At 39.7% G+C, this 15,412-nt stretch overlaps 2 protein-coding genes across 3 annotated transcripts in view; one reads left to right on the plus strand and one right to left on the minus strand.

Moving 5' to 3' along the window:
- kcnip1b (Kv channel interacting protein 1 b) overlaps positions 1–15,412 on the plus strand; it is a 104,384-nt gene that overhangs the window by 27,556 nt on the left and 61,416 nt on the right. The window lies entirely within an intron of this gene.
- Positions 1–15,412, minus strand: part of pdlim4 (PDZ and LIM domain 4) — a 58,683-nt gene that overhangs the window by 19,471 nt on the left and 23,800 nt on the right. Inside the window, exon 4 of the mRNA XM_057820402.1 lies at positions 1,644–1,969. Coding sequence (XP_057676385.1) covers positions 1,644–1,969 — 326 coding nt within the window. The remainder of the gene's footprint in view (positions 1–1,643; positions 1,970–15,412) is intronic.

Here is a 15,412-nt window from a genome sequence, read left to right on the forward strand (position 1 = left end):
GGTGGCAGCGTTCATTCGCTGCCATCCCTCCCACTTAAAACGGATTGAACGTTTATGGCTGTCAGTGGCAGCCAATGCCAGGCAATGAGGTAATTTTGGCCATTTAAGGTCATTTACCTGTTGATTTTCAGTCACTTCCTGTTGATTTTGGGGTATTTTATGGGTCACTTCCTGTTTATTTTGAGTTACAGAACAGGAAGTGACCTGGGAATCACCCAAATGAATAGGCAGTGACTCAAACTCAACAGGAATTGACCTGTAAATGCCCTAAAATGCACAGCAAGTGACCTGTAAATGCCCTAAAAAAAAAAATCACAGAATGACTGTGAATGCTCTGGTTTTGAATCAACAAACGTTCCTAGTCTACATGGATTGGGCGTCGAGCACCATCAATGCAGCCTTTGTGTTAACTGAGATACTATTATGGTGGAAGATTTTGATAGCAATTTTTGTTTGTTACTTTTTCTTTTTTTAGACATTAACACCTTTTTAAAACAATATCTCCATTCTTGGCAGGAGCATATCGATAACCTTTTGGGATACAAAGTATCACGATATATCACCATTTCGATATTTTGTCACACCCCTAGTTTCTGTCATATGTTTGCTGCGCCTCTCCCTCTTCACCGGAGTTTGGAATGTATCTCAAGCTAGGCTACAGTCCATCTTGCTTGTTTGGAAACACGGTAAGATTTGTTTTCTTGTCTTGGCCGGAGAAAATATGCAATGTGCTTTAGCCTTTGAAGGTCTGTGATGAGTGATCATCAGATACACAGTAACTCCTAGTGTTAGCGTTGCATTTGCGTTAGCATTAGCTTCAGATTGGTAAGCATCAACTTAAAACACTGGCCAGTCAAAAGCAGAACCAATTGGCTTTTCTGGTCAGTAAGTCTAGAGGATGTTAAACTCTCGGACACCTATTTTTTGTTTTTTTGCAAATAGTTTGTGGCTTCTAGGTAGTGTTAACTGAAATTAATGTACTAATTTTCCTGCTGAATGTGTGAGTTGGCGTTGTCCTTGTAGATGCTTCAATATGTGCTCATCTGTTTATTTTCAGTCGAAATTATTTGAAACTATTTGAAACGCGGTAAGATCTGTTTTCTTGGCAAGAGAAAATATGCAATGTTGCTTTAGTCTTTAAAGGTCTGCGCTGAGTGATCATCCGACGCTAAATGTAAACTCATAGTGTTGGCGTAACATTCGCGTTAGCATTAGCTTCCGATTGGTAAGCGTCCACTGGCCAGTCAAAAGCAGAGCAGAGAGTAGTTTGTGGCTTCTAGATAGCTTTTTAATTGAAATCATTGAACTGCTTTTCCTATTGAGGGTGTGATCATCATAGTGTTAGCGTCTAAAGGGACAACGCCACAATATGTGCTCATCTATTTTCATTCAAAATTGTTTGAAACCTTTACTTATTTGGACTAAAACGTTTGAATTTTACAGAAGAAAACTTTTGAGTAACTTGACTAAAACTAGACGAAGACGAAAACATTTTGAAATTACTAAAATATGACTAAGATTAATAAGGATTTTCATCCAAAAGACAGACTGCCAAAAACAACACTGTACTGAGTTAATTTTCCTACTGCCAACAACGAGGCACTTAAAAAGCAGCCACGCCAATATTTTATTCATATTGTCACCTGTGAGGGGCGCTAAGGTTGAGCCCACCCATTTTGCCATGAAGGGATCTGTCGCCGTTGCTGTTGTTGGGGGCGTACAGTGGGGACGGATTGTTGTACTGAGTGTGTCCGTTGCCATTGCCGTACGCATAACCATTGCCATTGTTTGTCTTGGAATGGCCGTTGAGCGCATGGTTGGTGGGATGCTGCTGCTGCTGCTGCTGATGATTATGATGATGGTGCTGATGATGCATGGGGAGCAGCGGGGGTGGTGGGGGCTGTGGTTCGGGGGTGTATGAGGGCTTGCGGCTGTAGTTTGTGTAGCCGCTGGTGATAGGTCTGAAGTTCTGTGGAGAAAGACAAATAAATGTTGCAAATTAAAATCGGGAAGGATTTGAAAGATCATATTTCAGTGCCATTGTCGGGGCGAGATGTCCAATCCATTTTGACTGGGAGGGGCCAACGAGTTAAATGAGTCCCGCTATAAAGGGTTAATAGTTTTCTGAAATTATGTACGTCAAAAAAAAAAAAAAAAAATTGGACGTATATCAGCGTTAATGGTGGAGCATTAGTTAAAAATGATGTGGTTGTTCACTTCCACATTCTCTCTCTCTGCTGGAGCTGCTCAGAGGAATGTGGTGCGTTAATGCGGCACAGATGCACACAAATGCGCGTTTAAGTTGAGATCAACCCCTCATCAGACATATTGCCACAAAACAACAAGCGAAGTCTGTGACAGATGGCCAAAGACAGTCTATTTAGGACATAAGACATGGATTAAAATGGTCTATTTTCACTTGAGGTCGGTGTACAATCCAATACTTTTGGCCGTACAGTGTATATTTCCCAGAAATAATTGTTAAAAATAAGACAGTAACTATGTTCACTGGAATGAACAGGTGTCCCAATAACTTCTGCTCATGGGAATTTTTTTAATGAATTTGCACAGACCTTCTGAGATCTTCTAGTTGCCACATCCCAACCAACTATTTTATCAATGTGGGTTCTTTTTGAGAAATTAATCCTAAAAAAACAACAACACAGTTTTATTTGGGACAACCAGTTGTCCCATTGCGGTGGGCCACTTTGTCTTTTGAAGAATTCTAAAAGACAATTAGACTCAGTCTTGGAATGAAGAGGAAAACGTAGTTTTTAGTGGTACCAGCAAGTATCCCAACACTATTGCCCATGTATTTTGAAGAATGGCCAGACATACTACTGAATTTTCCTGATACTTTAGTCTGTGTGAGTCCTTGACAAAATATATTTAAATAAAGGGAACTCAATTTTCAAAGGAATGGCAAGGGGTCCTGATACTTATGTACTTTCAGCTTCAGGGCTCCTCCTGATGAGTCATGTCAACTGATGGGAAAAGCTGGATCTCATCCTGTCTCGACACTTGCTGGGACCACACACGCACACATACGCATGGGTCCTCCACAATCAGTCCTTTTCTGGAAGCTTCCTTTTCTTCGCATCGGCAAGTTTACATATTGAGGAAAAACCTTCCCTGTTATCGCCTGGTGCACTTAAAACAAACAGATAGATAGATAAAGACTGGCCAAAGCTACTTAAAGACCCTATCAAGGTTTCTGAAATACAGGATTTAAAACACTGAACTTACTTCCTTTTTTGCATTGAACGTGGGGTTGTCCAAAGTATCCAAAGTTTTTGTATATGGATAACAAAAAATACGAGTTGAAGCAGCAATATGTTAGGTTTGCACTTCATTTGTACTGGTCTACAAAATTCCGGAAAATATCTGCTTAAGAGGTAAAAATGGCTAAATCGTATTTGCTGTGGTGACATGGATGAGAACAGCTAAAGTATTCACGATATTTAATTCAAAAGCTGGATTTACAAAGTAGGCATGTGCCGGTATGATATTCTGATGGTATAATAACCTTAACCTTAAATATTACGGTTTCACGGTATTGCAATTACAGCTCTAAAATGTGTTACTTTCAGATATCTCGATTAAAAAAAACAACTTCCATTTAACAGGATTTTTATTTTTCAAAACATATTAGCAAATTGGAACATGAGTATGTTAAGTTAAAATTTTTTAAAATTCTAAATAGAATTAAAATTAATGCAATTCTTTATGTGAGCCTAAACCCACAGCTCAACATTATTACCATCAGAACAAAAATAATTGAATTATTTTCCATAAAAAGCATGTGTGCATGACTATTTGTATGATACAAGTCATACAAGTCATACATACATAAGTCAGTGTGTGTATAATGTAAACATGATACAACTTGTATCATGTTTACATTATACACACTCTTTCTCAACACAGTTCCTAGAGAGAAGAAAAACACATGATGGGTTCTTTGTCTGTGTCCAAGTTGCCAGAGCTCTCAAGGCTTCGTAAATTTGGGTTGCAGGAATAAGATAAGTACATGCATATGCAGTATGTCATGCATTTTTACTACAATTACGTTTACTTATCCAACAAATATGTGTACTTCATTGTACTCGACACTGGTTACTTGTACAACATGTATGTGTACTTACATGTACTTGTAATACAATTATGCGTACTTAAACCTCAAGTACGTGTATTTGTGTGTACTTAAACTTCAAGTACAGCACAGGGCAAAGGTTTGGTCACACCTTTTCATTTGTGTGTTTTCTTTATTTTCATGACTATTTATATTGTAAATTCTCACAAAAGGTAATAAAACTATGAACGAACACATGTGGAATTATGTACTTAGCAAAAAATGGCGAAATAACAAAAAATATGTATAATATTCTGATATCTTCAAAGTAGCCGCCCTTTACTCTGATTACTTTTTTGCACACTCTTGCCATTCTCTTGATGGGCTTAAAGAGAGAGTCACCTAAAATGGTTTTTGACTACACAGGTATGCCTTGCCCTATGGATTAGTGGGATTTGATTTATCAATGGGGTTGGGACCCTTTATTTGTGTTGCATTGAATAAGGTGTGTCCAAACTTTGGACCTGTACTTGTACTACGTGTAGACAAGTATGTGTACTTCCATGCAAGTCAAAAATTATCCGCACATTGCTCTATAGCACACTCGTGGTTTACTTTTTTATAGGGCTGTCAAACGATTAAAAATTTTAATCGAGTTAATTCCAGCTTAAAAATTAATTAATCGCAATTAATCGCAATTCAAACCTTCTATAAAATATGCCATATTTTTCTGTAAATTATTGTTGGAATGGAAAGATAAGACACAAGATGGATATATACATTCAACATGCAGTACATAAGGACTGTAGTGGGCATTTCACTCTACTGTCATTTAAATCTGTCTATGCTGTCCTCACTCCGAAGCGTCTACTTTTTCCAAAGCTAGTGAACGACGCCTTAATAATCAGACTTCTTCCTTTTTCATCTGATTTATTAATAAAATGGCCTCAAACCATTGTCCTCTTTAGACCGTCGTAAAACTACAAAAAAAAAGTACACAAGCATTGCATTAGCAACAACGTTAGCTTAGCACGCTATACAGGTTCACTAAACATAAACAAAAAGCGTCTCATACAAAAAATATAACATTTCGCTTACTAACATAATATGTACATTCTTTACAACAACCATAATTACGGACAAATCTTGTCCGAGGATCATATAAGCACAACATTACCACGTAGGCGTAAGCCCGAGACGTCGTGCAGCCATATTGAACTGGCAAGAAAGCAAACAAACCATGTCGCAAAGCGACCACAAGAGTTCGCTGTTAGACAGCACAAAAACCTTGCTGTAAAACTTACCAAAAGGCAGAATACTGTCTGAGCGGGACATGTGCGTTAATTGCGTCAAATATTTTAACGTGATTAATTTAAAAAATTAAATACCACGCGTTAACGCGATAATTTTGACAGCCCTACTTTTTTCACACGCATCGACTAGCGGCCACCTGATCATGATCAGTTGATCTAATTGTTCCATCAGTTTTAATAAGTGTTATTTCCCGTTGATAAAAATGGACCCTCCGCAAGCACACGCACCAGAGAAGAACGTGCTGTGGTCCGATTTTTTTGTGGTCAGAAAGTTCGCCAGGGGCTGAAATTCACAAAAGAGTAGCACAATATGGAGACAGTGCACTATCAAATAGAATGGTATATGAGTAGATTGAGGAGTTTAAAAGTGGCCGGATAAGTGTGAAACATGGAGCAGGACATCCATCAACCTCCACCAGTGAAGAGAAGACAGAGCAAGCTCAAGTCATGATATTGGCAAACCGGCACATTACCATTATTGAGTTAGCACTTGGAACAAGTGCATTGAAATGGGTAGAGACAGACTCCACTATCAGTTGACAAGTCCCACAGACTTCCTGTAGGGGGCCGACTCGTTCTAACGCCGGATTTAGGTGGAAATATGACAAAGGTTTTACTGCATACAAGCAGGCAGGAGTGATTTGGTCAACGATTCAAGGTAATTATTATATTTTTCGCACTATGCATTCACTTTTAAACGTTGTCAGTACAATGAAATGAATGGAAAAATTGGCCTAACTAAAGCTTGAAATATTTACGTAAAATGAATAACTGTTTTTTTTTTTTTTTTGCTTTTAAACAACAGTCTAAACTGTTTTACGTTCATATCAATAGAAATTTTGAAATTTAAGCATTTATTTGCAAGAATTTTTAACTTGAAAAGCTCTTTGTTCCGTGACGGCCGCCATGTTGGATTAAACAATACCGTAACTTTGGCTTGAAATATTTTCGTAAAATGAATAACTGCCGGTTTTTTGCTTTTAAGCAAGAATCTAGACTGTTTTACGTTCATATCTATAGAAATTCCACGATTTACGCATGTATTTGCAAGAAATTTCAAATTAAAAAGCTCTGTTTTGTGACGGCCGCCATGTTTGATTTTTGTATCTCTACACGATAGCTGAATTCAACATAAAAAAGTTCTGATTGTATAAAGAAAATGGAAATTTTGCTTTTGGCGAGTAAAATTAAGATGATTCTGTAGTCTTTCCTCAAGTATTAAGTTGCTGAAGTCAAAATTGAGGGATTTATTAGCTGCTGAAAACACTAAATCAAAAAAATTTAAGTTGCTATTTTGGCAAAAACCTATATATGTTAAATATTGCTATTAATCCTGAAAATATTGGTGATTATCTCTGTATTTGGTGATTTTTGTGCAGGTTGCAAAATCTGAGATTTTTATAGGCATTTTAAGTTTTGTTATACTTGTGTAAAAAATAATTGGGATTTTATTAGGGTTCAATTTTGAATTTTTTTTAATGTCGCTGCTCATGGAGACTCATAGGCTAGGTTCATACTGCAGGTCTAAATGCACGAATCCGATTTTTTTGTGTTTTTCCGACTCGAGTGAGGCATTAACTTGACGGTCTGAACGGGTCAAGTCTCATAGAAGTGGACCATTTCAAATCCGATCTGGGTCACGTTCGTATGTGGTTTAAATCTGATCTGGGCCACATTTTTCCAGAATGTCATGGCGATCTGAACTGTCAAGTCTCCCAAATCAGAATTCATGCAGCAATTACGTCGTCAAAGAGCGAGAGAGACGGCGCACTACGGTAGTGGTGCAGCTGTGCGTTAGCGCCTAGCTTGGCTTGAACACGGCTTTTTGGGAAGGGTCGGGCTTGACAACAGTCATTTTTAAAAAAATGAAAATGGGTTTAGGATAAGCCTGAGAATGCTCGGTTTTCTCTCTGCTCTGTATGAGCAATATTTCAAGATTGCTTACATGGCCGAGAGTCAGGGCAAACTGCCTGCCTGTATGTATGTGTGTGTGTGACATGCATGGACAGTGCGTGCATGCTATCGATCCATATAAACTTTGAATATAAGTATAAACTGGGAATATTCATGTCTGTTATTTATGTCCTCTTTTTGGGAATCAAAATATGATCTCCCTGAAATGACGGATGACAGCCAGCATGTGTAGTTATTTGTTTTGATGCTTTTGCGCATGTGGGTCTTCTTGCTCAGCACGTGTCGGACTGGAATTACTGTGCATGCGTAATACTTGAACGGTCTCAATGGACAAAGACAGTCTGAACGGGCACGCCACAAAAACAGATATGACAAAAAAATCGGATTTGTGCATTAAGACCTGTGGTATGAACCTAGCCATATATGCCTAAAGGACGTGCCTGTTATGGTTTTAGGTCGCTGTGGCTTTGGTTTAGAAAATTTTTCAGTTTTTGAAATCAGGCCCCCTATGGATCAGCCCCGAGCCCCATAGACTTCACTATCAGTTGACAGGACTGTCAACTGGTAGTAAAGTCTATGGTGGAGATTAAATGATGTAGGAAAATGATTTTCTTTTTTTTTTTTTACTTTTGTGTTTTCACAAATAAAACTTGGGATCATATGCAATCGAATAAATGGTCCATTTTTCTTCATCGAGACATCAATTTCTGCAAATGTTTATCTTGACCTTTTAACTGAATATGTGGGACCACAACTGAATGACCTTCAACCAACCATCATTTTTCAGCAAGATTGTACACCACATTGGGGGCTGCATGTTCGTGGGTTCCTCAATCAAATATTTCCAGACCGATGGATGGGAAGGAATGGGCCAATTCCTTGCCCGCCACGTTCACCAGATATCACTTCCCTGGACTTCTATTGGGCTATGTTAAAGATATCGTGTATCGAACAAAGATAAGGGATATTACTGACCTTAAGCAAAGGATTACTGATGCCATTGCAAAAATTGATGAGGCTATGCTACAGCGAACATGGCAAGAAATCGAGTACCGTCTTGATGTGCTTCATGCAACTAATGGAGCCCATGTAGAAGTGTATTAAAAGAGGTAAAGTAAAACTTCAATAAACGCTGAATACAATACAACAAATCTGAATAAAATATCTATTCAATTGCATTTTTAATAAGTTTTTGAAATGGTAAAGAGACTTTATGGACACCCTGTACAATAAAAGTGCGAATGATTTTTGACCTGCCTTCATACTTGTACTACAAGTACACCTACCAGCACAGCACATCAAAGATATCTACGCAATTTCTTCAGAAATTGCATTTTCTAGTTTCTAATTGAAATGCAACATTAGCCACGTTTACATGCTGACTTTTAGTCATACCGATTCAAATCATTCCGAATGGAAATTTCACATCAGCTGTTTACATGTGACTTCATCTATTCCGATCCAACGTTTACATGTGACTGCCTTTATTCCGAAAGGACGTTTGACAAATGCCGTCTGACATGCGCAGATTAATCAAAACAAAGCGTCACGTTGCAAAACATGGAGATCGATCGTCAGATCAGCTGCTGTTTTAACTTTTCGAGTGGAAACAAAACTTCAGAATGATACGCCGTTCATTTAAAAAGTTGTGTGGGTGCGCTGTGCGTGTGCTTGGAAGCCATGTTGCAAGTGACGTTACTTATGGCACCAAGTGACGTCACCACGTCAGTACGGAGCATGCGCAGAAAGAACGCAACTAGACACCATTCCGCTTCCCTGTTTACATGATATAATTTTACTTCTAATCGGTTTGGGAAAAGGAATATTCCACCCCTGTGAATCGGAATGAAATTCCATTCGGTTTGGGCCTGTTCATTCCGAATGAGGTGTTTATATGGAACACATTTATTCGGTTTGAACAAATATTCCGATTGTAATTGGAATATTTGGCTCCATGTAAACGTGGCAATTGTCAGCCCAAAGGAGAAGGGATTGTTGTGCGCTCCAATACTGTATTTTGGTCCTAGTTGCAGTACCGTTTTTTTTCCCACCAATCTTACATATTGCTCCATTAAAAGCAATTGTTACACCTCTTGACTATTTTCCAGGATCTTTTTGTAAGAAGGTACTGAGAGTACCTCAGGTGGAAAAGACATAGGCAGGAAGTGGGTGGGCTTAAGGTGGGGGGACCCTAATTGAAATCATGTGTTTTGAGACCCCTGCCCGGCTCTGCTCTGATTGGATGGGAACCCAAACATTCTCGCACACATACAAACCCCTACCTAGTTCTCCCGCAAAGCTTAATCCCTACGGGCCCTCAAAATGAAGCCCCTTCTCATGGCGCTCTGCACCACTAAGCAAACACAAACCAGCGCTTCAGGGGAGGGGAGACAGGCGGGCTGGAGAGGAGGTGACCGACAGATGGGCGGCAGGGCGGCGGGGATGGGGCGTGACCAGATATGCAACAATTTCATGAATTACAACTTTGTCTTTGATCCGTATATCCACAAACCTCAATGGAAGTCGGTTAACTCATTGGAAACCATTGATGGCGCTAGATGTCCAATCCATTTGAAGTGGGAGGGTTGGCAGCGAATTTGCTGCCACCCTCCCAGTTCAAATGGATTGGATGTCTACTCGTGAAAAAGTCATTTATGTTTTCATTCAATTTTCTACAACAACAGTCATTTTACAGTAGTGTCTTAATCCACAAAATCCTTAAAAAACCCAACAATCATTTTCCTGGATATGACAGAGCTTCTATTGTGTGCCCTGCAGAGAGTACCCTGACCTCATCAAGAGAAACCACAGACTGATTTAGACACTTAAGTGCGGGGGTTTAAGCGGATGACGAGCGAACGCAAACAAGCAAATAAAGAAGGTCACAGGTGTTGAGCTCTTTAAAAAAAGACTTTTCCGTCACGCTTGGGCGGTTTCCCTGGCAGAGGATTAAGCACCGGTGGTGGCTGTAAACACATTTTGGCAACACACGAGACTCTAAAACCCTCAAGTGATTCTGTATTGTTAGAGAAGCCAGTCAGCTGGAAAGACTACAACTTCAATTTTTTTTTTTTTTTTTTTTTAAATAAAATTCCTGGAATTGAACGGCCTCGTTCCATTCATAAAACACTACTAAGCACAAACTTTCTGCTGAAAGGCACTAGAAAAATGGAAGGAAGGAGCGGGTCGCAAAAGTCCTCCGGGCTGGACTTTTGCCAACCCTGATGTCAAAAATATCTGCAAGGACTTCATCTTTCAGCTCCTGCGGCTTCCGAATTGCCTTTGCGAACTTATTTCCGACGTTTCATGCCAGGAATTAACGTCTAAAACCGACCGACACCCTACCTCCAAGAACTTCTAGATATGGAGAGGACTGGAAAAGTCAGTTTAAACTTAAACTTTGGTTTACGACGGAAAACATTTTTTTCCCAAGAGCCAAAGTGGACACTTGAAGCTAAAATTGCTGACGGGAGACTGAGGCGGGGGAAAGACTTTCCCAGAGAAAATGCAGGAAAATAAGGGGGCGGTTGATTATGATGTTATTTTAATTCCATTGCTCTTAAAATCCGCTGCGTTGTGACGTCAAACACGAGTCATTTTATTGATGTGAGGACATTGTGTTCTGAAGGTTTTAAAAAAATATTTGTACAAATTCCTGTAAAATAATCATTTCCACACTCATTAGTGCAGTGCTTATCTATTATTTTCTGTCACGCCTCCCCCCAGGAAGACGTAAACGTTTCAAGCCCCCCCAACACTCTGCCGCCACTGTAAATGGTATAATTTGTAAGTACACCTGTGCATAACATTGTGTCCTTTTTAATATTAAAGAATGTATATATATATTAGGGATGTCCCGATCCAGGTTTTTGCACTTCCGATCCGATACCGGCCTATCTGAGCATGTGTTAAAGTTTAAAGTTATTTAGCCGCCTTACTTAGTTGTCAGACTCATGTTGAAAAGGGTTTTAGTACTCTTGATAACAACTAGCCAGCTGAATTAGGTGAGTTTGAATAACACACAACGGTTGGTAACAAGAAACTGACCTGTTTATCCAGTGACAAACACAAAACATTATAAATAACAAACAGAAATGACATAGTCAGTCAGTAAAACGTGCAAATAATATTGAAAACAGTCTTAAAAAAGCAAAACACAAAAGCAAAAATAGATTCAAGTCAAGATTTTGCTGATTTAGGAGTATTTTAGATAAAAAGTTATTAGGGTCGCTTGGAAGGTTCACAACAGCCTAGGGAAGTCTCCTACTTTAAGATGGCGGCTGTTTACTAACACATCTAGTTGTCCATACTTCAATGTTGCTACCCCGTCATTTTGCATCTAGTTCTTCATACATATGATATCTATTATCTACAGTAAAACGATGTTGACGTAGTTTGTAGCGGCTGTCAGCAGCAGTCAGGTATTCTTGTGTTTTTTATCCAGCGGCATGAGTTGAGCTAAAGCCGTGAGTCGAGCATTGGCATTACCCGGGTCTAAGACAAGCATGCTCTCATCATACTCTTGGGACGCGCGATCCATTTCTCATTGCGTCCCGAAGACGGCGCTGTGTATTAGTTCCGCTTTACTTGACATATTTCAATCATCAGAATTTGGATGTTTGTGAATCGTTCTCGAAGCTTCCATGGCCGAATCGCTCAAGGATGTAATGACGGCTGGGCATGTTGTACCGTGGTTCTAAGTGTTGGATGGTGCGTCTTTACTCACGAGAGATAATGGCTCGTCATCCAGAATGAATTCTTCGGCAATGACTCTTGTTATTCCCTGGGCTTTGGAACTGTCGAGTGCCAGTTTGTTATTCCCTGGGCTTTGGAACTGTCGAGTGCCAGTTTGTCACGCATAGCAAAAGTTTGTGCCAGTGTTAGTTGCGTAGGACCTTTCTTTTTGTCTTCAGTTTTCTTAACATACTCATATTGTTTGTGGTGGTATTTCGCTGAATGATTGATTAGTATGGTTGTAGGGATGGGAATTGATAGGATTTTTACGATTCCGATTCTATTATCGATATTGCTTAACGATTCAATTCTTTATCGATTCTAATTTGGGGAAAAAGAAGAAAAACGTTTTGATTGGCATCGAGTTTGTTTAATCAGAAGTCACAACCTTACAAACTCACAACGAGGTCAAAAGAGGCCCAAAGAAAAACGTTTTGATTGGCATCGAGTTTGTTTAATCAGAAGTCACAACCTTACAAACTCACAACGAGGTCAAAAGAGGCCCAAAGCCTCAATATTAACTGTGGCAAATGCACAAGAATGTGTAACATTTTACTGAAACATTTTTCTAATAGAAATAAAAAATAATGGTATATATTGGCATATAGGTCGTTGATCTGCCGTTGGCAATATGTGTTATACTTGCAGGGGTCCCCAAACTTTTTTCTGTGAGGGCCACATCACTTTTCCCTTCTCTGATGAGGGGCTGGGGTCACTTTGTAACAGAAAAAGTGTGATGATTGCAAGAGTACCTAAATGTAAAAAAATTGTTTTTCAGAAAGCCACAAAAAAATAACCCTCTCAGGATTCTTCACGGAACAAAAGTAAATAAAATAAAAATAATAATATAACATAATAATAATAATAACACTATTAATCAAATAAATAATAACCAAATAACCCTCTCTGAGTTCTTCACAGAAAAAGGCCAAAAAATAAATAACACTATTGAGAAAAAAACAAAACAAATAAAATGCTCTCTGGTATTGTTCAGGGGGCCGGACCAAATGTCCGGGCGGGCCATATCTGGCCCGCGGGCCGTAGTTTGGGGACCCCTGTATAGTGTATTATTTACTATTATATTGAAATGCATGCCTTTTTAATTTTTATGGTGTTTTCACGCTCAAGTGGGGGCGCCCTTGCGCTTCCTCATGCGAAGAAGAACGCGGTCACGTGAAGAAGAGCGCGCTTACACGCGAAGAAGAAGAAATGCCGCATCCAAGCAGTGAGCGAGTTAGTGAGAGAAGGAAGCACTGCCATGACCCAACGTTCTTTGTTAATGTTTGTAAAAGATCTACAGAGGCAACGCCTGTATGTATCATCTTTTGTGTTGTTGTATGTTTCCACTCACGATCGGACACTTAAATCCAGTTGTGTAGTGGTTTGAACGATGTGCTAAAGCTAGCGAACGCATGCTAACTGTTCTTTTTTTATTGTATTAGCAGCTAATCATTGCTAATTTACGTTGATGCAAACCTGTTTGTTATTGGGGACGAAATTGATTTGTGTCATTTCTATTTTTAGTTTCACTCTTCAAGTGATGGTTGAATAAAGTTAGCAAATTATACCAACGTATTCTGTATCGTCATTTCGGAGTTTAGCTAGCTGTATCGCTGTCTCGGTGAGGACAGTGCAGTCTATTCCCTCCCGATGCAGTTATCTCCACCTTGCAATGACTGCAAATCATTTTGTTGTAATTTTTCCTCGTGAAGTGAAGACACACTTTTGAGCGTTTGAACCTACGTGCTGTCATTGTTATGTTTACGGCTGCAATGCTCGTGCTAAACCATCGTAACCTTTCATTTTCACCCTCTTTCCTGGTGATGTGTAGCCAAACTTTGGAGCGGGTGGTTCTTGGCGCCATGCTAGTTTGATGCGTCTGGACAACAAGACAGTCACGACGCAATATGCGTCTTTAGGAATCGTAAAAGGGATCGTTAAGGCTTTTTTCATTGTGATTTCGAGGCCTCGAAACACTAGGAACCGGTTCGGAATCGGATTTCGATTCCCATCCCTAGTTGGTTGTATTAACTTTTTACAGCTTTACCACCACGCTTGACTTTATTGTGGCATATGTTGCACTCTGCCTCTTCGTCTTTGTCGTCCTTTAAGGTGAAATGATCCCACACAGCTGACATTTTTACCGATAAAGTGTCTCTGTAAATTGGGAGACGGTAATGTAGTGTGTTGAAGGTGTGCCGTCAAATGCGGACCAGATTTTAGGGAAACCGAAGCAAAAACTGGAATGGATTATGTAACTCTGTGCGCTGGAAAACCCGGACCGGACTTTAAAAAAAAAAAAAAAAAAACTGGATCGGAAGTCTGGATCGGAATTTTTCCGTGTCGGCCGATCCGATACCGATGGACATTTTTTTGCCCATATCGGCGTCCGATCCGATCCAAATATCGGATCGGGACATCTCTAATATACATACAAGGTGGCATGAAAATGTATCTGAACCTTTTTGAATTTCTCACATTTCTGCATAAAATCCCCATTGAATGTGATCTGATGTTTGTCCAAATCACACAGATGAACAGTGTCTGCTTTAACTAAAACCACCCAAACATTTATGTTTTCATATTTTAATGGGGATAGCATCCAAACAATGAAAGGGGGGGGGGGGGGAATAAATAAGTAAACCCTCTGCCTAAGGAGGCTTAAAGAGCAATTGAAACCAATTTTTAACAAACATTTGAAGTCCAAGTGTGTGCCCAATCACTGATGAGTGGTTTAAAGCGGCCCTGTCCACTATAGAACACAAATGTCTTGATGAGAAGCATTGTCTGATGTGCATCATGGCTCGGTTCGAAGAGCTGTCTGAAGACCTGTGATCAAGGATTTTTGATTTGTATGAAGCTGGGAAAGGATAAAAAAAACATCTCTAACAATCTGGATGTTCATCAATCGGCAGTAAGAGAAGCTGTCTACAAATGGAGAGAGTTTGGCACTGTTGCTTCTCTCCCAAGGAGTGGCCGTCCACCAAAGATGACGCCAAGAGTTCAGCGCATAATACTCAGAGAGGTAAAAAATAACTCTAGAGTGTCTGCTAAAGACTTGCAGAAATCACTGGCACAGTCCAATATCTCCGTGCACACATCAACTATATGTAAACCTATGGCCCAGAACAGTGTTAATAGGAGGACTCCACGGAGGAAGCCAATGCTGTCCAAAAAAACCCCATTGTTGCTAGTTTCATCTTTGCAGAAAGGCAGTTGGACACTCAACAGAAGTTTTGACAATATTTTGTGGACTGATGAAACCAAAGCTAAATTGTTTGGAAGAAACACACAACATCAGGGGTGGAAGAAAAATGGTACAGCCTACCAACATCAACATCTCATCCCTACCGTGAAGCATGGTGGAGGGGGCATCATG

Source organism: Corythoichthys intestinalis, chromosome 18 (assembly GCF_030265065.1).
Source record: "Corythoichthys intestinalis isolate RoL2023-P3 chromosome 18, ASM3026506v1, whole genome shotgun sequence".
Lineage (NCBI taxonomy): Eukaryota > Metazoa > Chordata > Actinopteri > Syngnathiformes > Syngnathidae > Corythoichthys > Corythoichthys intestinalis.